The sequence below is a fragment of the Ambystoma mexicanum genome, chromosome 2q, assembly GCF_040938575.1.
Source record: "Ambystoma mexicanum isolate Mex_15411 chromosome 2q, UKY_AmexF1_1, whole genome shotgun sequence".
Taxonomy (NCBI): domain Eukaryota; kingdom Metazoa; phylum Chordata; class Amphibia; order Caudata; family Ambystomatidae; genus Ambystoma; species Ambystoma mexicanum.
Window position 1 is genome coordinate 611,871,288 of NC_090924.1, and position 27,639 is coordinate 611,898,926.

At 47.0% G+C, this 27,639-nt stretch overlaps 1 protein-coding gene across 1 annotated transcript in view; it reads right to left on the reverse strand.

Moving 5' to 3' along the window:
• Nucleotides 1-27,639, reverse strand: part of LOC138569624 (cryptochrome DASH-like) — a 490,626-nt gene that overhangs the window by 222,557 nt on the left and 240,430 nt on the right. Inside the window, exon 9 of the mRNA XM_069647757.1 lies at nucleotides 4,696-4,775. Coding sequence (XP_069503858.1) covers nucleotides 4,696-4,775 — 80 coding nt within the window. The remainder of the gene's footprint in view (nucleotides 1-4,695; nucleotides 4,776-27,639) is intronic.

A 27,639-nucleotide genomic window follows, 5' to 3' on the forward strand; every position in this document is an offset into this window, starting at 1 on the left:
TCAGATTACGTATGTTCAATGTTGAGGTTAGCGTTAGTCGATAGTAACAGCATGTTCAGTCTAATGTATGCCCTTTGTTTTGCTTTGTGTGTTTTCTCAGTTGCTTCAGGATTAATGGCTAGTTGTGGCTTATTATGCGGTTTATGAAAGTAACTTGTAGCTGGTGAGGTTCAGGAAAGAGGTTAAAGTTTCTCATAACTGGTAGGTTGTTCATGAGAGCAGACAGGTGGAGTGGACAGTGCTTAATTTGTGGGGGTGTTTGCCAGGGCTCAGCTCCGGCACTTATTTCTGAGACCGGTTTGATGAATTTGTGATATTTTGGCAACTTTATTATTTTAATTGTCAGTTAGTCGTAGTAATACAACAAGCAACAACAGTGTGGCCTAGGTTGGCAGGTCATGGCTAATTATGAATTTTCATGAATAACAGTGATTTGAAAGGTGACAATGCTGGTCACTCATGCAAGCCATACCTGCACACTCCTCCACTCACCCTGCATGACATTGGTGAACATTCTCTACCTTAATCAGTGGCACTGCCATAGCAGGGTGGGTTCGCACCAACACGACGGCCACAAGATCAGTGAATAGGCCAATGTCGAAGAGGAGTGCCTGTCACGAGTGACAACCTATAAAAGAAGACCTTACTGCAGTGTTTGGCAGGAAATTTCATTAGCTCAGTAATAATTCTGCCAGTAGTTGCTCATCAATTCACCACAGGAGGAAAGCATGTTCGCTCTTTTGTCTGTGGTTAGATGATCAATATGTTCCACTTGCCACTAATAGAATTAGAGCAAAATAAAGGATGAAGTGTTTTAAAGAAACACAAACATTTATGTTATTTCGAGTCACAACTAATATGTTATGTCGACACTGCCAGAGTCACACTATTCGTCACCTTCAATGTACCAGTGGCAAATGCAGATTTACTACCAAATATGTTGACAGTACATGGAGCAGACGTGGGTGGTGTCCACCCCGGTGTGTCACAGGCATGCTAGAAAATATTTGGTCCCTTGCACTTATTTTCTTACAAATTAAGCACTGGGAGTGTAGGGCTACGAGCTGACTATGTGTGCTTAAAAGAAATGTGTATAGCAGTATCAGCTTGAATGGTGTGATGGAGTTGGTTGCAGCTTTGTTGCATTATGTTGAAATGATATGTATGTGGCAAAAGATAATGGGTGGGATGTACATTTCCTGACGTTGACTAGGCTTTCTCCAACACCTTGATGGCATTGATCTTCACATAGCATGTTGGAGCAAGTAGAGATAGTACAGATTATGTTAGCCCAGACAAGTCAACCTTCTGCATTGCGGTTTTGCAAAGAGAAACACAGAATTTAGAATGGTGCATATCCCTCCAAAACCTTACATGAGCAGGTCTACATGTGGATGGCCTGAGAAGAGCCAGTACTGCTGTTACCACAGTGCCTTCCCAGTGTGCCTCAGATTGCTCACCTAGCGGTAGGTCAGTGGAAAATTGATAAGGAAAATCAGGTCCTCTACTTATTAAAATATTGTTTGTTCAGGAAAAAGAACACAGTATGCAAAGTGGTGCCTAAGATTAAAGTGGTTGGTGTGTGGAGGTGGGCTCCCTAGCAACAACAACTGTAATCAGACCACCAAAACATCACACGCTGTACACTCCACAACTTCAACAATGGGTTTCGGCCATTGCCAACATGGACCTGTAAAACTGACAATTTTGCATATGAAGACTGTAGACTCCACCACAGCAACAAACTTTAATGCCCAATTATATAACAATTATGGTATTTATCTTATTTCCCACTTTTCGGCTGTAACAAGAGAGTCATGCCCATTAAGGAGCGCTAGAAAATTTGGAACACAGAGCTTTTGATCCTTTAGAAAAACAACCTACTATTGTTAATACTACATTTAAATATCTTTTGCTACTCCATCGCTTGTATGGATCACGTGTGTCACCTCGAATTATCCTGTGGATTACATCTCCACTGGTAAGTCCTCTCCTGTTTGCACCTCATGCTTTATTCTTCCCCAGCACCAGCGCACCACTGTGTTATATTTAGCTGCCTTTTGCGCATATACACAATCATATTTAGCTGCTTTTTGGGAATATCCACTGTGTAGAATTAAGCCTGACTTAAAACTCGCCCCATTCAAACCTAGCTGACTTTAGTACAGCCATTGGGTTATATGTAGCCATAATTTGTGTGTAGCCACTGTGTCATATTTAGCTGTTTTTTGAGTATAGCCTCTGGCTCATATTTAGCCACATTTTTAGAATATCCAGTTTCCCTTATTTAGCTGCATTTTTTAGTATAGCCACCGTCTACTCTTTAGCTGCATTTCCGAATATAGCCACTGTGTTATATCCATCCGTAATTGGAGTATAGCCACTTTGTCATTTAGCTGCTTTTTCAGTAAAGCCACTGTTATATCTAGCTGGATCTTTGGGTATAGCCACTGGGCTATAGCTGGCTGTAATTTGTGTATAGCCACTGGGTCATATTTAGCTGACTTTTTGGGACTAGACAACTCGTATTTAGCCGCCTTTTCGAGTAAGCCACTGTCTGATATTTAGCTGCATTTTTTAGTATAGCCACAGTCTCATATTTGGCTGCATTCTTCAGTAAAGCCTCTATTTTATTTAGCTGCATTCTTTGAGTATAGCACTGTGTAGCTTCACTTAAAACTCATCCCCATTTAAACCCAGCTGCTTTGAAGTATAGCCACTGTGTTATACTTTGCTGCATTTTCTCCAGTATTGCCACAGTGTGATATTTAACTGCATTTTTTAGTACAATCACTATTAAACTTGGCCATAATTTGAATATAGCCACTGTGTTATATTTAGCTGCCTTTTGAGTAAATCCACTATGTCATATTTTAGCTACTTTTCTGAGTATAACCACTGTGGAGAATTTAGCCCCGTTTAACCTAGCTGCCTTGGAGTATAGCCACAGTGTTAAACTACTCCCGTTAAGTATAGTCATTGTGTTATATTTAGCTGTTTTTGAGTACAGCTAGTGTTATATTTAGCTGTTTTTCGAGTATGACCCTGTGTTATACTTAGCTGCATTTTGAGTTTAGCCACTAGGTTATATTTAGCCACACTCTAAGTACAGCCTCTGTTATAATTAGCAACATTTACGAGTATATCCACAAAGTTTATTCAGCCGTATTTTGAATAGTGCCACTATGTAGAATTTAGCTGTGCTTTGAATTCACTCACTTTATATTTAGCTCGATCTTCGAAATCAAGAAACCAGCCAGGACACACAGGTAGAATTCACACTCCATGCTCATGGAAAATAGTGGAAGGCACGGCCACCCAACCGCACACATCTGTTATCATACCGTACTCCAAGACACATTGCATAAAATCTCTACCATAAGAATGAAACCATCCCCCACAACAAAAATCCCGTCTAGCTGCACACAATGATTCTCCTGCTCTCGTTTACTCTTCAAACTACCTCACAGCACCCATCCACATGCCAACTCAACATGGGTAGCTAACAGGGACTTGGCCAACCCTACATACCTTCGTATTGGCTAATATCCACACACGCATTCAAAACTTCCCTGACGAATTTCCCATACCTGAAATTCAGTCCCCCAAGGGCGTTCAACCTACAATGCTACGAGACCATACCATTGGGGAAATGCACTATACAAATGACAATTACATAACATTTTTTTTTAATTAAAAAAATCACTTCATCATTCAATTGTAAGACCTTTGTTTTGAGTGGTTGTGCTGTTAAGATTATTGTATTTGCGACAGAGTAGCTGTGTTTATCGAGTGAGAATAAGGACACAGTTCAATGTTAGTGAACAGAGTAACTGAAGTACGTCTATTATAAGGGGGCGTGATCACCTGGGAATTGCATGCTGAACTTGAGGGGCCTATGAAGAGAGGCATATATAAGTCATGTGGTATTGCCTCTGGGATTATGGAGGGACCTTTTTGATGTCTGTCCATGTATCTGAGAGCAATTTGTAATTGGTCTAATGGCCCATGTGGATACCTGCTCTCTGAATGAATAGTGAATCAGAGGCGAATCGACATGTGGTGGACTTCATCCAACGATGGTGGGAGAGAATGCTGATAAGAGTCAGAAAGACAGAAATGCCAGCCACCGTTAGGTGATTTTAAGAGCAGGTCCAAGGGGAAAACCCAAAGATAAATGTATCTGTAGGCCTCCAGAGAGTCTCCCTTCTACACCAAATAGTACCTAGAGGTCATCTTGTTAAGAGTTGGACACAGGAGATTTTTTCTGTCTAGGTCTATGCAACTGTTAAACTCTTTCACTAAGACAAGATCTGGAGTAGACAAGAAGAGGCTGTGGTGAAAGGGGGACACAACAAAGGTGAAAGGAAAACACTGCCTGCACTATGAGGGTGTGCTGCTCAGATGTGAAAGGTCATATCGCAACACTTGGTTTCCATTCGGGCAGAGTTACCAAAGCTGGGGTCCCAGACCATCATTAGCCCTGGTTTCGCTCAGAGAAGAAATAAAACGGGAATCGGTAGCATGTCGGCTACTGCAGCGAATGCTACACCAATATTGAAAATGTATCATGACAATGTCCGCACACCAGATCCACTGCAAATGATGAAACGATTTCATTTAAAGGCAGTCCCTCATTCATTCTGACATGCAAGACCCCCCTTCATTACTGAAGATCTTGTAGGTCAAACTCACCGTTCAAAAAGAAAATCTTCCTCCCGTACTTGAGAGCCACAAATCGGAAATAGTCTCTCCAAAGAAGTTCAAAAATGACCCTGAAATATAGATAAAAAAAGTTTAACTGAAAACTACGTTTATTCACATAGAGGAACGCATGTACATTTATAGGTCAAAATTAAACTTCATACTGAGATTTTATATTTGCTGTTTTGCTTCTCGATATGGATATTTAGAGTGAATCAATGTATTATTATTGATGAATACCATGGACGAGCGACAGGACGTGTTCTGTATTATACGGTCCTTGTGCTGGAGTCAAATGAACACATTGGCCAAATCAAGGAACATGGTGACAATCAATGAACACATGCCAACACTAGTTATAGGTTCTTATCTGCAGACCATGGTTGGGTTTGTCTCATTTGTACTCTCAGATTAGGTGAGCGGTCAGAGTATCATTTTCAGTAACCCAAATAAGACAGAACATCAGGGCAGCCACACCTAAAGCAGAGAGGGCGGTGGTGGACGCAGGGGAAGCGGAGCATTCAAACTCTGAAAAGAGGAGAAGCCTCTTCTCAGCCATCTCCATTTTTCTGGTGCTTTTTCAAGTGGCAGGAAGTAGCTATAGGACTACAGAGACAAGAAGTGGAAAGATAGTTTTGAAAACAAAAAAAATAAGTAATAATGTGTTTATTTTCAGTTTAAAGTTGAAACTGCTGAAGAGTAAATTAGTTTATTTTCAGTTTAAAGTTGAAACTGCTGAAGAGTAAATTAAAGAAGTTAAATCATAACGCTTGCCTGTGGTCTTCCCCTAGAATGGAGTGACTGCAGATTTTTGAAGAATGCATTGCCTTGGCTGATGGCGTGAGGGGCAAATAATGGGTGAATGTTTACACAAATATTAGCGAGGTTTAGTGTCAGAAGTTATTTCCAAATCTGTCTAGTGCAATACGCAATCAACTGCAAAGGCCCAATATACCGAACCCTGAAAATTCAAAACAACTATTTGCAGATTCCCATGATGACAGGATGAGGTCAAAAAACAACCGGAAATTTTGAAAGGGAACAATTTCTTCCTAAATAAGATTGCATTACGGAATACTATACTGGATGAATTGAGAATGAGGTGTAGGAGAACCATCCCGATTGCAGAAAAAAATAGGAACATGCTAATTCTTGCCTAGATTTGGCACTCTTTGCATTGAGTTTGGCTAGTTTACATACAGATTAGCACAATTAAGTCAGGCTTTCAGGGTGACAAAGAAAATAATTACATGCATGTTTTTCTCATACATATTCAATGTGGATAGCCTGAAATCCACAACTGGATAGTACAATTCACTGGGTGGTTGATCCCAGCCATGCCTAAATTCAGCTTTAAGGAAATTATGATGTAGCAACTCATATAGATTACAATTATTATATATCATAATCATTATTAAGGTATTTATTGAACACATCCTAGTTTCGAGAAGCAACGGAGCGCTTCACAGAGAATAGATATACAGCAATATCTGAAGCTCTCTCGGAGATGATTGGGACCCCGCTGGGCCTTGATCCCCTAGCTTTACTTTTCGGACTGTGGACTGGGGTAGAGGAAAAGAAGATGTCTACATTTCTAAATGTCAGTGTCATGGTCACTGGAGAAAGGACCAGAGAGCCCAGAACACTGCACGGAGCTCCAGAATGTTGATGTGCAGCGGCTTTTCCTGCGGGAGCCAAAGGCCTCTCGCGTGAAGATCTCCGGTGTGTGCTCCCCACCCCTCCAGGGAGGCATCGTAGTCACCGTCACCTGGTGAGCCGGGGTCTGAAAGTCTGTGCCTGCTGTCAGATGAGCGCGGGTGCCCCACCACCGGATCGCTTGCCGGAATGACTCATCGAGAAGGATCCTGTCCTCGAAACTGCCTGTCCCCCGGATCCAACGGGCATCGAGGAATTCCTGTAGAGGGCACATCCGAAAGCCTGCACAGGTGCACGCGTTATATGCAAGAGGACATCATCCCGTGGAGGGACTTGATGGACCTCACCCTGGCCACGTCCATGGCCAGCAGGTGCTGCACCCTGCCTAGGATGGCCTGCAGGCGCAGCCGCGCCACCAGGCACTTGGTGAACACCCTGGTGCCGACCTCAATCTGAACGGGGGGGCCTTGAACTGGTAGTGCCAGACCTGGACCACGAACCTGAGGAACTTTCTGTGTCCTTTTAGAATGGGGATGTGGAGGTATGTGTCCTTCAAATCCAACGACGACAGCAAGTCGCCTTCCTCCAGCTGTCCCAGCACGTGCTGGAGGGTGACCATCCGGAACTTCTGTGCTTTGATGTACTTGTTCAGTCGACGCAGGTCCAGGATGGGGCGCCATCCTCCTGTCTTCTTTTTTACGAGGAAGTATCTGGAGTAAACGCCGGAGCCCCGAAGCCTCTTTGGGACAAGCTCTACGGCACCTTTCTTGAGCATCGCCCTTACTTCCAGCAGAAGTTGAGGGACGTGGTTTTCCTTCCTGGCCACGGGTGGAATGCGGGGCACTTCTTCAGAAACTCGAGGGCGTGCCCCAGGCCAGGGCGTCCAGCACCCAACGGTCGGTGGAGATGGACTCCCACACACTGACGAACTGCGCCAGCCGGCCTCCCACTGGGGTGCTTTGGTGGGGGCCCTACCAAACGGCCGGTTTAGTCCTGCTTGGAGGCCGCCTTGGCCTCCCTGGCGATGACGGCGCGATCCTCCAGACTTGCCTCGCCCTCTGTAGGCTTCTTGCGACGAGGAGCGGGCCGCTTGCCAGTACGTTGAGGAGCCACCGCCAAATCCCTTGGAGGCACCTTGCTTGCCTCCGGAGTTCCGAAAGTACGGCCGTCGTTGCTGAAGAACTCCTAGGGCCAGAGCCGTCTCCGGGTCTGTCTTGATGGCCTGGAGGGACTCATCCACTGTTTTCCCAAAGAGATTATTCCCGTCGAAGGGCATGTCCAATACCTTGGCTTGTACGTCCTGGCGGAAATCCGTCGCCTTGAGCCACTCTCGCCGTCTAAGGCAAATGCTGTTGCCCAACTGGCGGAAACCGGTGTCAGCAATGTCCGTGGCCACCGTTATGGCGTGGTCCGACGCCACCTCACCTTCCTGCAAGATCTCCAGGGCCTCTGCCCTCTTGCCGTCCGGTAGGAAGTCCAACAGGGGGGCGATCTTGTACCACAACTCCCTGTAGGGAAACTCTGGGCCCCAAGGTCGCTTGCACTGGGGTAGCCTCCAACGGCTTCGCCAGGGCCGCAGCGACTCCATCAATAAAGGCCTTGACCACCTGGGGCGCGCTTGAGGCCTTCACCTTAGGGCGAGGGTCACTGCTTCACTCCCTTTCAGCCGGTTCTTTTGAAATCGACCGGTGCCCCTCCAGAAGCTTAGCCGGGTTCTCGGATTTCCACTTCCCCAAGCCAGAGCATTGGCTCCTGGTTGATGGGGTCTGTGAGGATGCGCCCTGCCTGGCAGCCAAGGAGCCCGACCGTTCGGTGTTCCCGGTGCCCGCAGACTCGCTGTGCTTTGCTTTCTGTTGGGCCCCTGTCGCCGGGGCACCCTCACAGGACTTAGAAGACCACTTGGACTTCTTCCTCTTCTTCTCACCTGACGGGCTCTTTCCTTCCAGCCAGTTGGAGAGACGAAGATGGCGATCCTTCATGATCCGTTCCGACATGTTCCCACAAAATGCGCAGTCCTTCTCCACATGCGTTTTGTCCTCATGAAGGCAGTAGAGGCATTTCGAATGCTCGTCGTCCTTGAACACATTCTGTAGCTGGTATCCAGGACAAATCCTGAACAGCTTCCTTTCTCCTGGGCCATGTCCACGAGTTAGGCCTCAGAAACTTCTGGACTCCTCCAAGAAGCATAGCTCGACGAAAACTCCACCCTTGAGGGGCGTAGAAAATCCGAAACGGGTCCCCGTTGATCGGATGAAGAAACGGTGGAGCTTGAGGCTCTATTTAACTGAAAAATGAGAAAATCTCTTTGAAAAAAGCACGAAAACGCAGCAAAAGCTCGAGAGCTAAGCATGAGGACTCCCAACACTTGAACGTGTGGTAAAAATCTGAAGATGGCTGCCAGGGGCGGGGCTTAGGGAGAGGGCAGTCATTGGCTGGTGGCAGTATCACCCAGATACCAGTGACTGGTTATTACTAGGAAAGACAGATCAGAAACGAAACTGATACTGATTTTTTTCTGTACAGAGGATTCCCAGCCTGACGACAGGGAATATTCATGAGCATGTGAATCCATGCCAGACCTCATGCTGGAGAAGCAATATTAAGCTTTCCAACAAGTTTGCTCCACTAATTGACACAGACAATGACCCAAACAACAATGTTGAGAAAATTAAATCTCGGTCAGTCAAAATGAGACCAATCACCAATCACGGGATTCCATCACTTCTGCCCACGGGGGAGGCTCTCCCTGTGAGGCTAGTTATGTTAGCCTGCTCTGCAATACCCTTCCTAGGGTTAGAGGCAAGCGGGACCTCACCGGGAGAGAGTCGCCTTCTGGGGACAAGGACTCCTGTTCTTATGAGGAACTCCCTACGCCACATATCACTAATGCACCTTCAAAATCGTTTTGTGAAAAATGATATAATAACAAACCAGAATCTGTTATTGTCAGCCAAACCCTCTGATAGTACCTGTGAAGGAATACTTATATTGTACTGAGACAAAGAAAACCACTTGGAGAATAAAGATTTGAATCAAACTGAGAAAGACTGAAACTACGCCAGGGAATTCCCATAGCAGTGTCATTAAATTTTGAGGCGGAGATCTTGAGAGAGAGAGAAACTGCAAGTTTTGAATGAGCTGGCAGGAGGAGGCTAAGGAAAACTTGGATGTGCAGCGTCCGAGGCTAGAGAGAAGCCCAAGTGCAGCTCCAACGAGGTGCGTTGGGAAGGAGAGGGGACGCGAAAGCCTGATTGAGAGAAAGGTGATGGTGTGACTGCAAACAAGTTGTGGTGGACCTGGAGGTCCATGAACAACATGGATACTGTAAGGGTACAGATAAACAAGCAAGTACCAGCTTTTTCCCCAGCACTCACCAGTACCGAGCAGGTGGAAAATGATACAAGCTGAGACAGCCTGTCAGGAATGCCTTCCTCTGTGTTTGTGGACTCACTCTCAAAATCCCCCTCCTCCTCCTCACATGATGTGCTGGGTTCTGGAGATGATATCTTCTTTCTTCTGGTCGGCATCTCCTATTTTATTTTTAAAGAAGATAGGGTCTGCCACAGGAGGAAGCCACTGTGACCGTGAGGTCTCAGCAGGCCAGTGGCCTTGCTTCCGGAGCAGCCGTGTTGTGGGGGAAAAAGCCTCTAGGCATAAAAAACCCTGGTAGATTCCAAGATGTGTATATCCCAGCTGGTAGCCACAGGTAACTTGTCAGAGGTGGATCTGCCCTGGGATACCCGGTAACTTGTCAGGAATATTGGCAACACAGCTGATAGACTGTCAGCAAGGAAGGTGTTGTGAGGAACCTGCAAAGGCCAGCAACGGCAGGTTGTGCAAAAAGCCCCAGGGGACCCAAAAAAGATACAGGTCCTATGGGAAGAGGAGAGAGACCTCTGAAGAGTCTCCGGTTGAAGCAAGCGCCGAGAAGGTAAACAGAGGTACAGACTCAGTGAGAGCTCGAAAGCGAGCGAAAGTGCCCAGTGAGCCACCCACGCGGAAGAGAGAAACAAAAACAGCTGAAAGGCAGAGGCAGCAAAGCGAGAGAAGGAAAGGAGCAAAGCAGGAAAGCGAGCCGGGAAGCACCCCAATAGAGAGCAAGAGGGAGATGATGGGCAAGAGGGAAAGGGAACGAGATCCACGAAAAGAGACGAAGTCGAGAAAACAGGAGAGCAAATAGTGGAAATCAGGGAAAGAAACAGCAGAGCACCGCACAAGAGAAATGATAACACAAAGCGTGACAACTAGCAGAGGAAAACCTAGTTTGTTGCAACGCGCCGGCCTCCGGGAGGGATAGGAATATGAACCTGCGGGCAGCGGCCATGTTGCAAAAGAACTAGACCGCGCGGAGACGTGCGGCCAGGAAACGTGATAGGAAAATCAATGGAGCCGGTGTCTCCAAAGACTCCAAAGTTGCCATCCCCCTGGATGCATGACCCAGCCTTACTCCATTCCAGAAACATAAAAGTGAAGAGAGCACATGCGCTAAAAGCAGAATCATTGACTTACACCTAAATAGGCAGCACATGTAAACTGCCATAAAGAAATAGTTAGCTTAAATGACATTCGTGTAGGAACTCAAATGAGATTAAAATAGAGCATAGTGTTGACACCATGATAGGGAGGAGCCAGGTACCAGCATTCAAAAGAGGGACTCACTACACTTCCGGGAGCAGATTAAAATGCATGCAGGGATAGATGCAGCATGCATTTACAGTTAAATCAGCTTATGGCAGAAAATGTATTAGATTACAGTAGAATACAGCAGTGAAATGCTAGCATGAAGAGTACATGTGATACAGTCATTGCCATGTTTAAAACATTGCAAATTGACAGCAAGACTGGCTTTACAAATTGAGCTAGGCCTCAAATGGGCCATGGAACAAATAAATCTCAGCAGCATGCGGGAGCCGCACAGCCGCTCGCTAGAAAAGAAAGTCAAGGTTGCAGGGAGGTTTTCACAGAAACAGAAAAGACAGAAAACCGAATGCAGCATGGTGAGTGTACGACCGTGCACACATGCTCAAGTAAAATAAAAATCCTGCTGACGTAATGATGAATGCCTCAAGAAGTCAGCCAGGCAAGTTGCGCATGTTTAAAGCTAGATACATCTGAATAAAATGTAAAGGTTTGAAAATTGAAACACGGTCCAGTAGCATGCGATTTAAAGCTGCTGTTATTTACAATGGGCCAATAATGAGATCATGCACCTGCAAGGGGGTGCCTCAAAGACAAACTTCCAGCGACAGGCTTGGATCTTCATAGACATTCCGCTGGGATAATGAGACATGTTGTTTAATTGGAAATAGTGGTACACTGATTGCTCTAACCCCATTATGCATCTCCATATTCATCACACTTTATCAATGCCCAAGGTTGGCCACACTATCTGCCAATGAAAGCCCATACTTACCCCAATTCAGTGCCAATGAATGAAGCTTATTAATGGTGATGTAGCACATGTGTTATCTGAAGTGGGTACCCCCCAGGGTGGAGATATTAGATAGGGGGCTTCCCATCATGACTGGTATACCTATATTAAATATACGCAGCCTAGTAGTGTGAACCAATGAATGTTAGAGATAGGTTTTGCAACTTGTTTGCCATCATGACATCAACAGTGACAAATCAGCACTTCAAAAACTGTTGTAATCTATTGGAAACTTGAACTTGAATGAGAGCTTATCTGTTAATCCGGTTTCCCCCCAGCTTTGTGTATTGGGAATAAAGGTCGGGTTTACATTGCATCCAGCATACTCCATCCTCTGTCGCCTCTTTTGTTGGCAAATACCTGATCAAGGGCTGTCTCACTTTTGGGTCCAGGTGAGCAATACAACTTTAATTAAGGTATTGCGGAACGAACAAGTCAAAGAAAGAACGGAGAAACTTTATGACAGTTCCAAAGAAATCAGAAGCCAACCTGATCGAAGGAGAGGGTCTAAGCCTGTTAGAAACCCTGGTGACATTATCCGTGAACAATCCAGGTAAAGGGAAAAGCAGGAGGCCCAGGAGGAGGACCAAAGATAATGACTGGAACGCTCATACTCGTCCCAGTCAATACAAAGCATCAAGAGTACATGCAGGGAGTGAGAATCATTACTGGAACACTCGTACTCGTCCCAGTCGAGATAAAGTACCAAGAGTAAATTAAGAGAGTGAGAATCATTATTGGAACGCTCACGCTCATCTCAGTCGTGAGATAGTATTAAGAGTGAATGAATGACAAAAGAATTAATACTAGAACCCTCAAGCTCATCCCAGTCAAGATAAAGAGTGGACATTGAAAATAGGGAAACCTTAAATCTGAATAAAGAGAAAGGAATAAACTTGGCCTGTGGACGGAATGGGATAAACCCAACTAGAGTAAGAGAAGAAGAGAAAAGGAAGGAAAGAAAGAGTCATTGAATGAAAGACGGTTGAGATCTTGAAGAACCCAGTATCAGAACTGTGTGATTTGTTAAGAACTACCTAAGGATTGTGACGATTCAGTAGATGACGAAACCTCTCCCTGAGGGGGAGCCCATTCCCATGAGGCCAGGGAGTTGAGGCCGTTACGCGATATTTCCAGGGGGTAGTATAATGTGTGGGGATCTCATGGCGAGGGCCCCACCTCAGGACAAGGACGACCATCCGGGGTACAACCCTTATGAAAACATCACAGCCACACATACTCTGGGCTCTCCCTCCTCTACATACCTCTTTTGTAGTGTGGAGAACCCTGTGGATCCCCCACTAAAACCCTGCATAAAGGTTCGTCCCAGGTGGCCAGGAGAGAGCAGACGCTTCCTGATCCACATCCTGGGGGTGGTGTACTGTGGGACGATTACCTAGGTGGAGACAAGGCCCAGGGTAGTGGGGAAATTGCACAAGGTGACGCACAGTATTTCTTCTTCAAGAGGAATACTCTTACCGCAGACTTAGTAGGAGGCCGAGAATTTATCAAAAGGGTAATAAGCTTATTCCTCCGCTAAGGATGGAAAGCTAAATTCTAATATAGTATTGAACAAAAGAACCAATCCCTTATAACACTAAATCCCCATATCCTCCACAATACCAAAGGTATGCCAACAGGAACGTTGAATATGTGCCTTTTACTGTACCATCTATCTCTATAAAGGTTCAACCCTATAACTCCTTTTTTTTTCAACATGTCTTTTTATTGGCATTTATAAATTACAAAAGCTTTATTGTGCTTTATGACATGCTGTTAAAGTGTAACATAACAATAGTCAACATCGCCTCAACTGAGGCGAATGTGAACACGGGGGCGGGGGGATGTTTTCTGGGGTGGTTAGGAGGGGGATGCAACCATCTCGTATCAGTGTTACAGGGCTTTAGTTCAATGAATGCGGTTGGTTAGACCGCTCTGTGGCCAGGCCGGGGGGCCATTCGTCTGTTAGTCCATTTTGGTCAGCCAACGGAGAGATTGTGGTTGTCTGGCCATGCCTGGGAATTTCAGCACAAAGTCGAAAAAAAGGTCCCAGGTGTTGTGAAACTTGTTACTGTTGCCCAGGTGGATGGCTGTTATTTTCTCGGCTGCAGCGATGTCCCAGCACTTTACCCACCACACCAGGATTGATGGGCCCTCCTGAAGTTTCCATAGCTTGGCGATTGAGATTTTAGGTGCATGCAGAGATTCGCCAAATTACCAGTCATCGGGAACTGTCCTTCTCCTGTGTCTCCCAGTAGAATAAGGCCTGGGTCCCACAGGAACCATAGGCCTGTGATCTGTCGGATCTGTTCCAGGACCTCCCTCCAGAACCTTTCCGCTTTTGGGCATGACCAGAGGAGGTGAAACAGCGTTCCGGTCTCTGCGTGGCCTCTCCAGCAGTTCAGCAGTATGGCGGGGTTGCATTTGTGTAGCCTTTCTGGTGTCATGTACCACCTGTAGCAAACCTTAATGGCTCCCTCTTTATTCGTCACACATTTGGAGGTCTGGTGGGTTCTTGTCCAGAATAACTCCTCTTTTAATAACACCAAAGGAGGAAAAATCATCTTCATGCCTTTTAAAGAAGTCGGACAAATGAGTTATTTTAATATGAATCCATCAGGGACTGTGACGAAGAAGAGGGTTGAAGAGGCATGTAGGAGCCAAGGCCAGGCAGGCAGGCCCAATAGCTATTGGCAAGGTCAGGCAATCAGCCCTAAGGGCCTGTACCTGAAGCCAATTAACCCATCTGAGGGGCATAAAAGATTGCAGCAGGAGGGAGCAGTACAAAGAAGCTGCAGCAGGAGCTGGAAGGTCAGCAGAAGCAGAAGAAGCAGAGCACGAGGATGGCAGTTCACTAGGAAGTGTGACCACAGACGGGACGCCGGAGCCCAGGATGAGCAGATTTCACCTGCAGGCTCCGAGTTGGTCCTGTGCTCACAAACCCTGTTTGGCTGTGCAAGCATTGGAAGAGACTGGGAGAAAGAGGCATTCTTTCCAGGTGCGCCTAATTTCTGTGAATGCAAAGCTCAAGTCGTGCATCCACCCGAGGCCCATGTGCAGGGGCAAGCCGAGGGAATTTGTCAAAGGGAAAACACTCCATTAATGAGGCCGGATCAGAGACACCCATGTTGCAGAGGGGTGTGGGTCCCAAGAGTGCCCGTTGCAGTAGCAGCAGAAGAAATGAAGTTCGAGAAGTGGAAGCAGCCTGCAGTCGATGTGATTGTGGAGTCGGTGAAGGAAGCTACATACTCGAATCATCAGGAATACCTTGCTGGTAACTGTAACCATCTTAATTCATACTTCCGTGCATAGTAAAGGGAGTAAAAGTTGTTTGCAGAGTGGAAAGTCATTCTAACAAGGGAATTGTATCACACGCTTATACCAACAAAGCTAAAGTACCCACGTTTAGAGAAAGCTGCTCTTTTCCCCATTGTTAGAGGTAAACTGTTGCTGAACAGTCACATGTCTCCTATTAAAGAGGAGAATGTTGTCAGTAAGCCTTACGAAGTAGAAGTCGACTTGTACGCAATGTTACAAGCCTACATAACATCAAAAAGAGGTCACACACATGAAACTGTTTCCCAAGTTCTTTTGAAGCATAACGCTGACAGAAAACAGGGAACACACATCTTTAAAGTGGTAGTTTATCATCTAACTGAAATGCATAATTTACTTTCTTCTGAGAAATGTATTGCTTGTAACATACTGAACAATTATGTAGCAGTTTTAGAAGTTGGTGAAGTCAAACGAAGAACAAGTATTACCTAAGCCAGTAGTCCAAACCCATTTAAAGTGAAACCAGCTCAATTAAGAACAGAATACCAGCGTTATAAAGTTGTTGAATCTGTTGAAAACCCGGAGTGTCCTGATACAAGGGTGACATGGTTATTCAAGGCAGGAATATTGGCAATACAGATTTGGGGTAACTATTGGAGACAAGAAGGTGTATATGAAGCTGGGGAAGGGAGCTGGGTAATTCTTAAAGAAACTCATTCTAAATCTGTAAAGCTGAGACTGTTTAAGCTAGGAAGAAGCAGATTGTGTGGTAGCTACAAGACAGAAAGGAAGGCAAAGAGGTTGCCCTTTCTTGCCATACAAGAGAGAGGAGTGTCTTGCCAACCTGCAGAGGTCGAGGAAGTCTTGTTGAAGTTGAAAACTTTAAGTTGCAGTAGAACTGTGGTTTTCTATACTTTTGCCAGAACATTATTATTTTGTAGTATAAGCAGAAGCACACTTTGGGACAAGGGAGTCTTCTCTCACAGTATCAGTGCAGAAGGGAATTGCTAGAGAGAGAGCAAACCCTGAGAAGAAGCATCCTGACAAACTGTATTTAAAGACACTGCAGATGTTACAAGAAGAGTGGTTGCTAAGCAGAAGTAGTACTTTTGTCTTAAACTTTACCCATTCTTTCCTGGAAGGAGGCTATCCAGGAACACCATTCATGCTGTTGTCTTCTTTGTGAAACTTGGAAAGGGGATCTTTTCATCAAGCGAAGAAGGAACTATTACTAGTGGATTTTTGTTTGTGTGAACTTTTGTTTCTCAGGAACTTTTCAAGACTTTATTCAAGATTTTCTTTTTCTTGGAGGAAATTGACTTTGGGACATTTCTGGGTGGTGGGGGTTGCAGGGTCTGCCCAGGACAAATAGAAGTCATCCAAGACACTGGTTATTTGGTAACCCTTTTTTAAATTTATGTTGTTTATATGTTATATTGAATGTTTCCATTTATTGTGAGGGTTAGTTTTGTGTATGCTAGGAGGTTTTCCCTTAGATCCTAGATTATGTATGGAATTCCCTGGTAGAGTAGATTTATTTAGGTTTTTTTTCTATTTTTGTAGATAGTAGATCTATGTACTGTTCTAAGTCAGAGTACCTCAGGGTTCTTGAAAGTACTGCGATGAAGAGGAACAGGAACCAAGGTGATCTCAGTACTGGGGCGAGTTGACCCCACAGAACAATGAAGATGAAACACGTGAAAGAGACAAAGGACTTATACAACGGGCCCAGACACTATTACATAAAAATGTACAATGGACTAAGCACTGTGTCTCGGGCAGCCGCGGAAGCCTGCAGGTGTGCTGCGCACCGAACGCAGGAGATACAAACCTGCATCACCGATCTGGAGAGAGAGAGAGCTCCAAGTACTTTGGCAGTGCTCTGCCTGTGATGATCGGAGTGTCTGCAGGAGCAGATTGGTGCACAGCAGCATTGAGAGGAGGAAGGAATGCAGAAGGCAGCTGCAGGGAAAGCAAGATGCCGAAGCAGCCTAATGGAACGGCCTCTATCCCGGGAAGACCCAGTGACATGCCAAAACTCTCAACAAGGCAAACAGTGGCACAGGAGGACTGGAGGGGACGCGGGCGGCTTACCAAGAGGGTGCATCCAGTTGTCCCTAGCCCCCTTTACAACCATAAAGCTTGGGTGGCACGGCAGGGGCAGAAGGCCTACAATCCTTTTTCTCTTCAAGGTAGGGGTGGAACAAAGCCTGTTGATCACCAGGTAGGGGGTTAAAGGCCCTAAGCACCATTAAGAGAACCTGAGAGGTAGTGTCCCGCAGGACAGTGGCAGGGATAAACTCACTAACAGAGAAACTAGGGCCTGGCATCCTAAAGAGAGAGTATGAGTCATCTTCCTCGTGGCAGTACTAGGCAGGAGAGAAAACAAAGTGGACCAGTGCAAAGGTTAAAGGTATTTATACCGCACACCATCAGGCGGATCTGTAGAACAAGAAGGCGGGCGGGTTAGGTAAGTCACGTGAAGAGGGAGTAGGAAGTAGGAACGTAAGAGAAGTGGTGTGCTGTTGGCAGCTTCAGTTCGGTTTTCACAGTGCACTGAGCTTTGGTGTGAGAATCGGACTGATGCGAGACCTTGTGTGCTGTTGGTGCGGTTTATGTGTTTGTTGTTGTTGTTGCAGTGTGGTGAGGTGCTTGCGGTTTTCTGGGCGAGAAACGGTTGTGTGGATTTTCGGTTTGGATTAGGTATGCTGCAATTTGAGCTTGGGTTAGTAGGTTATATATCCTAGTCCTTGCAGATCTATTTATCTAGCATTAATGTAGGTCAGCTTAATTGCCACTTTCCTTTCTCGTCCACCTAACTGTTGTGATTGACGGCATGGGGCGTTCTCAGCTCTGTTGTATTTGAACTTAGTGAAATGGGGTGGGGTGTGTCTAATCCCCCCTCAGTATTGGTGCTGTAGATTGGCAGTCCCCTACTCTCTTGCTATCTATTCCGTCAGTGGTCCGTTGGTGCTTGTGTGTAATTGGAGGCCAGGGTGCGATTGATGAATCATCCTTGTCCTTCCGTCCTGGTCTAGCTGTGTATTCAATCTTTAGTTTTGTCTTGTAGCTATTTCTCAGTTGGTAAGTTTGGTATGTCTTAGAAGGTCTTCCTTAGGTTCTGTTTGTAGTAGGTTGCAAAGAAGAAGAGAAACCAGGGTCTGGGACCCAAAGCATGAGAGTAATACGTGTTATCTTCCTCATGGCAGTACTTGGCAGGGAAGTATACTGAGTGGGCTGATTCAAGGAAGGAGAGAAACCAGGGTCTGGGACCCAAAGCAAGACAAGTCATCTTCCTCGTGGCTGTACTTGGCAGGGAATTGAACCAAGTGGGCCAGAACACAGGGTTGCGGATCCTCTTAACACTTAGCATTGGGTGTTGTAGGTGTGAAGCATAATGAAAAGACCACCAGGGGAAGGGACCTGGTTACAGGGAACTAAAAACAAGAGGTAAGAAGAAGGGAGTCTTTCTCCTGGTAATCTGGACTGGCAGTAAGGCACAAAAAGGCCTCGGGAAGGGAGTCATTCCCACGGGCTATCTGAGACTGGATGTCAGGAGACGGGAGGCATTCTCCTGGGCCACCAAGGAAGTATTAAATATTGTTTGGAACTTTACCATCAGGGGAAGGGAACTATACCCCCTGACCACATGTGAGACACAAGACTGTTATAACACTTGAGAATTGTGGCAACCATCTAGGAACCCCAACACATTCTCCTGGGACCAGAACTGCTTTATTCTTTAGTTTCTAGAGTAAGGCATAGAAGCAAGGTTTTCTTTGGCACAGGACGGTGGGCACTTTTGAATTGACAGACATCCTGACAGACACCTTATCTTTAGTTGAGGCATAGAAACCCCACGTAGGAATAGGGATAGATAGGTTTTCTCTCCCTTTTGTTTTAATAATAGTCGCTACCCCCAAACGTGCTACCTTTGTGTCAGTCTCCTTCTTCTGCACCCTTACAGGATACTTTATTGAAATGAATTTGCTGAAAAACCATCTCACAGAGAAGGGAACCATTCTCCTGCGCTTTTGTTGTTCTAATAGAGGTAGGGTTAGGATAGGTTAGTTTGGACAGTGGACTGATCTTGATTTGGACTGATGACTGGCGAGCACCGTAGTTTTGTTAGGTAGGGACATTCTCTGCATAGGGAAAGATGGGAGTTTCCACCTTAATTTAATAAACATCAGCAGTGAGATGGAAAATCAGTCTGTTCTTCTTCTGACCCGCCACAGACACCTAAGAGCACAGACCACCCACAGATGTTAACCACTCATTTTTATAATAATGAATCTCCCTCTGCTAACTGCCCTAACCCTTATCCTAGAGGTTAAAGGTCTGCATGTACTTATAGAAGATCTAACCAAAACTGTATGTTCCCTTACTCAGGAAATCTGTATTCCGAAGGTGGGAATCCCCTCACCCCAACTACAATATTGAATCCCCCAGAATTACTCACAGAGGAACCTGCAAATGGTAGTCCAGCTGCTAATCTGGGAAACCATTTCACCGCTAATCGAAGAGTCATTGGGGATTTTACCAGAAACCACCCACCACCATTAGGGAAGCAGAATGTAGAGCACAAGCCTTGCACTGGCCATGTCCACCAAGCAACCAGGCCCATTAGGGGGATGTAGCCAAGTGGGTGCAAGTTCCAGTAAATTGCCCTATGCGCCGTGCCAGTCTTCCAACTGAGACCCCAAACAGCCTGGAGGCCCACAAATGAGGATGCATCCTATATGGTAAATGCTCATAAATTAACAGAGAACCATAGAGAAGGGGCAGATTCACTAAAAAACAAATGCATCCACTGAATTAGAAGTAAGAAGGGCTTGTCATAGATGACACCAAGTAAGCGGGCCACTGCCAATATCTAGTGCATGCAGAGTTTGATTGTACAAAAATAAGTTTTTGTGAGGGACATGACCAAAAACATCTTAACCATTCATAATCGAACAGTCCCCCCACTTAGGCTGAACAACACTATCAGGAGGGAAACCCGCCCCCCGAACGCGCCCACCCTAATGACAGAAACCTGAGCATCGGTGAAATTGCCTAACACCCTGACCCCACACATGGTACTTCACACCCTTGGAAGTGCCCACATGCTCCCTGAAAATAAGCTGTCTGGGGATCGTAAGGTACTCTGTTGGAATATAGCTGGACGTTTGAAACACACAGATGAGATGTATTGGTCCAATTTTATTATTGCATATGACATAATTTGTTTCCCAGAGACATGGGCCAGCAGCGGGGTATGCCAACTTGGACATCCCCGGCACCTTTGGGTTTTGCTGCATGGATTCTGAAGTTGGCATACCCCGCCATATTCACAGGGCTGCAGGCCCATGTCTCTGGGAAACAAATTATGCCCGAGTATATGGGTGAAAACAGCATTGAATGCACAGGTTCAAGTCCTTGCCCATTTTAGTGCGCATCGAATGTGCCTCAACATCCACTGTTCCAACCAACAGGGCTTGTTTCTAGCTAATAGCCATAAGTCCTATGGTAGGAATTGTCTTCAGACTTTACATAGCATTAAAACCACATTGGCAGAATGGTTGCACACAAACACGAGCAAGGGCATTGCTCGGATAACGGGTGATTTCTAACTGTAATATGAACCACAGCAAGAACTATTCGATTTTCTTGGAGAAGAGGATGAAATGTGGGACATCCCCACTCTTGAGTTTTCTGAACCATGTAGATAATACAAATATGCCTTGGAAACAGCACAAATCCTGTTCAGAATGGGCATATGGGCATGTAATAGATGTGTGACTGGTGATGTGCCCCCTGAAGCTACTTATCACAAGGGGAAGATCAAGGTTCACATTGATTACATCCTCTTCGATATCCTGCATTGGGAAAATTGCCAGGGAAGTAAACGTCTTACCCAGAAATTAAAGTGACCATTTCCCTATTGCAATTTTAATCAATACAGTGGTCCCAAAGAGCAAGAAGGGACCTTTGTTAGAACTTTCTGCCCCTTTCTGTTCCAATAATAGAAAAAGATTGAAATGGGACATAGTAGATTTGGAGGTTACCATGCCCAGAATTTTCTATGACATACTGCCATGTTTGGAGATGGTACTTGCCCACGGATCTGCCAATGATGAGATGCTCTGGAAACTGAATAGTCAAACCTCAGTCATTCTAAATCATCATTTGACAAAACCTTGGAAAATCCTGAAGCTCAAGAGCACTCACAAAAAAACCCTGGTTGGTTCGAGGCAGAATGCAGAAATAAAAAGCGTGATTTACTATCAGCTCCAAAATGATCCAACTCTTCTGACCAGAGATGATCGCCCACTATCAGAAAGGAATATGAACTAGAAAATAAAAAAAAAGAAGCCAAGGCATTCACTAGATGGGAGAAATTGATCGCTGCCAAAAGGAAGAAAGACCAAAAAGCATTTTGGCAAATCGCCTTTTTAGGCGATTGTGATGAGGGCTCCCCTTTTGAGTTTGGCATCACTGAAGATGTTTGGCACAATCATTTCTTTCAACTATAGAGGACAGATTGGCCTACCTCGAACTAAGGGGAATAGACAACTCCTCGTTAGCACTTGGTGTCAGAGGAAGTTCATTTAGTATTTACGCTCAAGGAAGTGGCTGAGGCCGTAGCATCCCAATTTGGAGGGTGGGGAGAAGGACCCTCACCCTGATAAAATCACGGTATAGGTTTAGAAGCAGGAACCCAAAGGTATGGGTCCCCCATCTCCAGCTGGTGTGCAACCTTTTTGCAGGATAAAAAAATAAAAATGTTAAACAAAATTAAATAAAAGTCCCTCTAACTTGGACTCAGGCTGATATCGTCCCTGTCTACAAGAAGTGGGGCAGGGATGATCCAGGAAATGACCACCCTATTTTCCCGCTACAGGCCTCACGGACGATATTTAGTAAGCTAGTACTTAAAAGATTAGAGCAATGGGTAGAAGACTCCAACTGTATTAGCAACCTCCAACAGGCTTCAGGAGATGTCAGCAACACGGAATAGCCTTTAAGCCCGGTACCCAGATACAGAAATATGTTGCCCTGGGTTCTGGTATGCTGTACCTACTCTTTGTAGCTCTTAAGACAGCATTTGATGGCATTCCCCATTCTGAGCTCTGGAAGTCACTTAACAACAAGAATAGCCCTAGTCCCCCGCTTAGTGCCAGTTTATAGTTGTACACTGGAAACATGGCCACGGTTAGATGTGGGAGCAGTGGGGAGTGCACTAGATATTTCCCAGTAGAGAACAGAGTATGACAGATCTGTGTGCTGGCCCCCGCTTTCTTCTCTATCTAAGATATGGCATTGTTAACTATCTGGCAATAGATTTTGCTGATTCATCTCGGCTACGAGGGGAAAATCAACATCTTACTGTACACAGACAATGCCGTTCTCGTCTCTTGAATCCCCAGTGGCCTTACGAAACTAGTTGGTCAGCATGTCAAGTTTTGTGACAAGAAGGGTTTAGAGGTGAACAACAAAACAAAGGTTATGCATTGTGGCAAGAAGATGAAGAAACACAGCAGCACACCATTCATATTAAAAGGCAGCATGGTAGAGGAAGTCACTACATTTGATTATATGGGGTTTAGGCTGTTCAATAATGGCTAATGGGGCAAACGCATAAACAAGCAGACCTGGCATTGACACATAGATGCTCAGCAATTCTGAAATTCACCAAGATGTTGGTAACAATGTGGTCAATCCTGCCCTGGAAATGTATAGATATCAGGCTGTCTAGACAGCAGCTTATGGGGCAGAACTCGGCGGGGCCTTTGCAGACTTTCCTGCATAACTATCACAGAAAATCTTTTTCTTCAAAAGCACTCCTAAATTACTGTCACACCTTGAACTAGGATTGGACAGTATTAACAAACCAATAATCCTCAAATGTCTGCTATATTGGGTTAAGCTCTGGTCTGACTAAGAGTTGAAAAACTACTGTGATGCTTGCAAGGACCTGGTGAGATGTGAAGGTGCCAATAGCCTTCAAAGGCTAGCCCAAATCAGGTCAACACTTTTCCTTCTGAAGTTGTGGTATCTCTGGTCTGACTGAGACGTATCCTGGGGAATAGCAGTAGTTTGATCATGGATGTGTCTACAGAATGGGTGCGCTGTAAGAAGGCCTCTGACTGTCAGCTGTGTGGACGTACCTGGCAAATAAAACTAGTTGGAATTGTGAGAGTTATCTGATGGATATAAAATCTCCATATGTGCACTCCTTTATGGAATTCCGTTTTAATACTCTTCCACTTGCGCCTCTCATGATCCTCTAGTATAAAACAGAGAATGTTACTTGCATTATCTGCCAAGGTGTACTATCGAAAACCTCCAACATGTTTTGTTTACCTGCCCAGGATACACTAAAATCTGCTCAGGTAATTTGAGAACCAGTCTCAATAATCCCAGATTACGCACGTTGAACGGCACAGAGAGTTTGTGCAGGTGTTCTACCCTCCCCTATGTGGTATTTGCTGTATCACATTTTTTAGCCAGGGCTTGGAGAAGAAGAAAAGCTGAATTGATTAACTCTTTATCAATGGTTTGTGACAAATACGTTTTTAACCATGACAGTTGAGCTTAATGAATTTTTATTTCTCCAGCATGGGGTCTGGCATGGATTCACATGCTCATGAATATCCCCGTCGTCAGGCTGGGAATCCTCGGTAAAGAAAAAATCAGTTTCCGTTTTGTTTCTGAACTGTCTTTCTACTAGTAACCAATCACTGGTCTCTGGGTCATACTGCCCCCAGCCAATGACTGCCCTCTACCTAAGCCCCTCCTCTGGCAGCCATCTTCAGATTTTTACCGCACGTTCAAGTGTTGGGAGTCCTCGTGCTGTAGCTCTCGAGCTTTTACTGCATTTTGTATTTTTCCGAAGAGTTTACTCTTATATTTTTGGTCAATCTAGCCTCAAGTTCCACCGACTTTACTTCCGATCAACGGGGACCCGTTTTCGGAATTTTCTATGCCCCTTAAGGGCATCTTTTCGTCGTGTTTTCTGCTTCTTGGAGGATTCCAGAAGATCATTGAGGCCTACACAGTGTGGACATGGCCCAGGACAAGGGAAGCATGACGCCTGTTGGATCCAAGCTGTTCAGGAGCTGCCCTGGATGTGGACTTCAGAACGTCTTTAAGGAGGATGAGCACTCTCGGTGCCTCTACTGCCTTCACAATGACAAATTGCACGTGGAGAAGGACTGTGCATTTTGTAAGAACATGTCTGAATGGACAATGAAGGATCGTTGTATGCGACTCACCAACTGGCTGGAGGGGAAAAGCCCAGCAGCGGGTGAGAAGAGGAAGAAATCTGAGCGGTCTTCTAAGACCTTTGAGGGCGCTCCGGAGACTGGGGGCCCAACAAAAGGCAAAGCACTGCGAGTCTGCGTGCACCGAGAGCCCCGATCGATCGGGCTCCTCGGCTGCCAAGCAAGGCACACTATCACTGACGCCATCAACAACGAGCCAACGCTCTGGCTCGGTGAAGAGGAAGTCTGAGAACCCGGGTAAGCTACGAGAGAAGCCCCGGTCGATCCCGACGGAGACAGCCGAGGGGGAGCGAGGCGGTGACCCTCCCCCCAAGGTGAAGGCCTCAGGCATGCCCAAGGTCGTGAAGGCCCCAATTCACCCGGCTAAGGTCTCGATTGAGGGAGACTTCCCCAGTGAGGCTTCCCCAGTGAGGCGACTTCAAGGGCTAGAGTTTCCCTGCCACCGAGGAGGGAATCATATTTTCTGCCTATCGAAAAGACCCCCGTGAAACCCCAGCAGGAGAAAGAGGGGGGCACAATAGCCATAACGGACACGGATACCACCTCTGAGGATGAGTTGGCGAGCATCCAAAGGATCCTGGACAAGAAGTTTGAGGAATCCAGGGCCCACAGGAAGGATCCCGATGAGGCAGACGAGGAGAGCAACGGGGGGGCCGACGAGGAAGATAGAGCCATGGAGGACCCCACGCCCCAACCGTCGATCCCGTTGCAGCCGGTGCCCCTACCACAGGACAATTCAGGCGCTATCTTGATGGCTATACAGACCCTGTGTGAGGAGATAAGGACAAGGATGCCCCCCCCCACCGATGACCCAGTGGGGCCTACCCGTCAGGGAGCCCACCTAACAAGCAGAGACGAGTCCATCCTCCTCCCCCCTTCCAGCCTTCACCCCCATCCCCTCCTCTGAGGGATGAGACGGGAACGAGACGGCAACGACGGGGTCGGACGACAACGGTGGTGACAACGGAATGGACCTCCCCTCACCACCTCCTCGGGCCTCCCCCTTGATGAAATTGGCTCCTTCCACGCCATCATCGCCAGGGCATCTGAGCTCTTCCAGCTCTGCCCTGAAGCACAGAAGAAGGAAGATTTCCGCTACCAACGGCGGGAGGCCAAGAGGAAGGCTGTCCTCTCATTCCCGTTACTGGACGACATCTGGGAGGAGGGGCTAGCGCTCCTGAAGAACCCGTCCACGGCTCCTGCTAAGAGGGACCGGTACGAGAAGTAGTACCGGGTCCCGAACTCCGCCCCTATGTGCCTCAGGACAAAGCTGTCGCCGGATTCAGTGGTCTCCGTGGCAAAGAAAGCGACGGGAGCGACAGCTTCAACTTCAACATCCCAACCGGACGGCGAGGGGAAGAAGCTGGACGCCATGGGACGACGGGTCATCTCATCGGCGGCGACGATTAAAGCAGCCAACACCCTCGCGATCGTGGCAGGCTACGACAGGGATCTGTGGTTCAAGATCGCTCCCTTGCTGGACTTCCTCCTGGATGACAAGAAGGCTGTGGCCCTGGAAATCCTACTGGAAGGCGAAGTAGAGTCAGACCACGCCATTACGGTGGCCACGGACATCGCCGACACAGGCTTTCGTCAGATGGGCAACAGTGTTCGCCTTCGCCGGCGCGGTTGGCTCAGGGCCACCGACTTCTGCCAGGACGTGCAGACCAGGGTTCTGGACATGCCCTTAGACGGGAACAGTGGACGAGTCACTAGAGGCCATCAAGGCGGATACCGAGACGGCTTGGCCTTGGATGTTCTTTACCAACGACGGCCGTCCTTTCGGATCTCCGGAGGCAAGCAAGGTGCCTCCAAAGGATTCGGAGGCGGTTCCTCATCGTACCGCCAAGCGGCCCGCTCCTCGTCGCAGGAGGCCTACAGAGGACGCAGCTCGACAGGAGGATCCAGTCGTCGCCAAGGCGGCAAGGCACGACGAAAGAGGATTGAAACAGCCGTGGCGTCGGGCCCCCACCTGAGCGCCCTGGTGGGAGGCCAGCTGACAAAATTTGTCAGCGTGTGGGAGTCCATCTCCACCGACCGTTGGGTGCTGGATGCCCTGGCCCACGGGCACACCCTGAAATTTCAAAAGAGGTGTCCCCGTGTTTCCGCCCGTGGCCAGGAAGAAAAACCACGTCCCTCAACTGCTGCTGGAGGTATAGGCGATGCTAAGAAAGGGAGCTATCGAACTCTTCCCAAAGAGGCTCCGGGGCTCCGGAGTGTACTCGCGATACTTCCTCGTCCAGAAGAAGACCGGCGGTTAGTGACCCATCCTGGACCTTTGTTGTTTAAACAAGTACATCAAGTCCCAGAAGTTCCGGATGGTCACCCTCCAGCACGTGCTGCGACAGCTGGAGGAAGGCGACTTCCTATCGTCGCTGGACTTGGAGGATGCTTACTTCCACATCCCCATTCTAAAAAGGAAATAGAAAATTCCTGCGATTTGTGGTCCAAGGGCAACACTATCAGTTCAAAGCCCTTCCCTTCAGACTGAAGTCGGCGCCCAGGGTGTTCACCAAATGCCTAGCACCAGTGGCGGCGTGGCTGCGCCTGCAGGGGATCCACGTCTACCCCTACCTGGACGATTGGCTTATCCGAGCAAAGTCAAGAGAACTCGCTGTCGATCACACATCGAAGACCGTCCAACTGCTCACGGATCTGGGATTCTCGATCAACTTCGCCAACGCAAGTTGCCCTGTTCCTGGGAGCCAGGCTCCACACAGTGGCGCGACTGGCTTCGCCGTCGGAGGAAACGACGAAGGCCATCCTGGGCAAGGTACAACGGCTGTTGACCATGGATGTGGCCAGGGTGAGGTCCATCAAATCCCTACTCGGCATGATGTCATTGTGCATCTACCTCGTGTTCCTATGCAGGCTGCGGATGCAACCTCTGCAGGAGTTCCTCGACGCCTGTTGGATGCAAGCGGTGGGTAGCTTCGAATACAGGATCTCACTCAACGAGACTTTCCACCAAGCGATCCGGTGGTGGGGCACCCGCGTGCATCTGGCGGTGAGCATGGACTTCCAGACCCTGGCACATCAGGAAACGGTGACGACGGATTCCTCCCTGGAGGGATAGGGAGCGCACACCGGAGATCTCCACGGAAGGAGAGGTCACTACACATAAATGTCCTGGAGCTCCGAGCCATGTTCTGGGCTCTGAGGTCGTTCCTTCTGTCCCTCAAGGGCAAGGTGGTAAGGGTCTTCACCGACAACACCACCATAATATTCTACATCAGGAAGCAAGGGGGCACCAGATCCCCAGCCCTATCCAAGGAAGCGCAGGGCCTGTGGCACTGGTCCGTC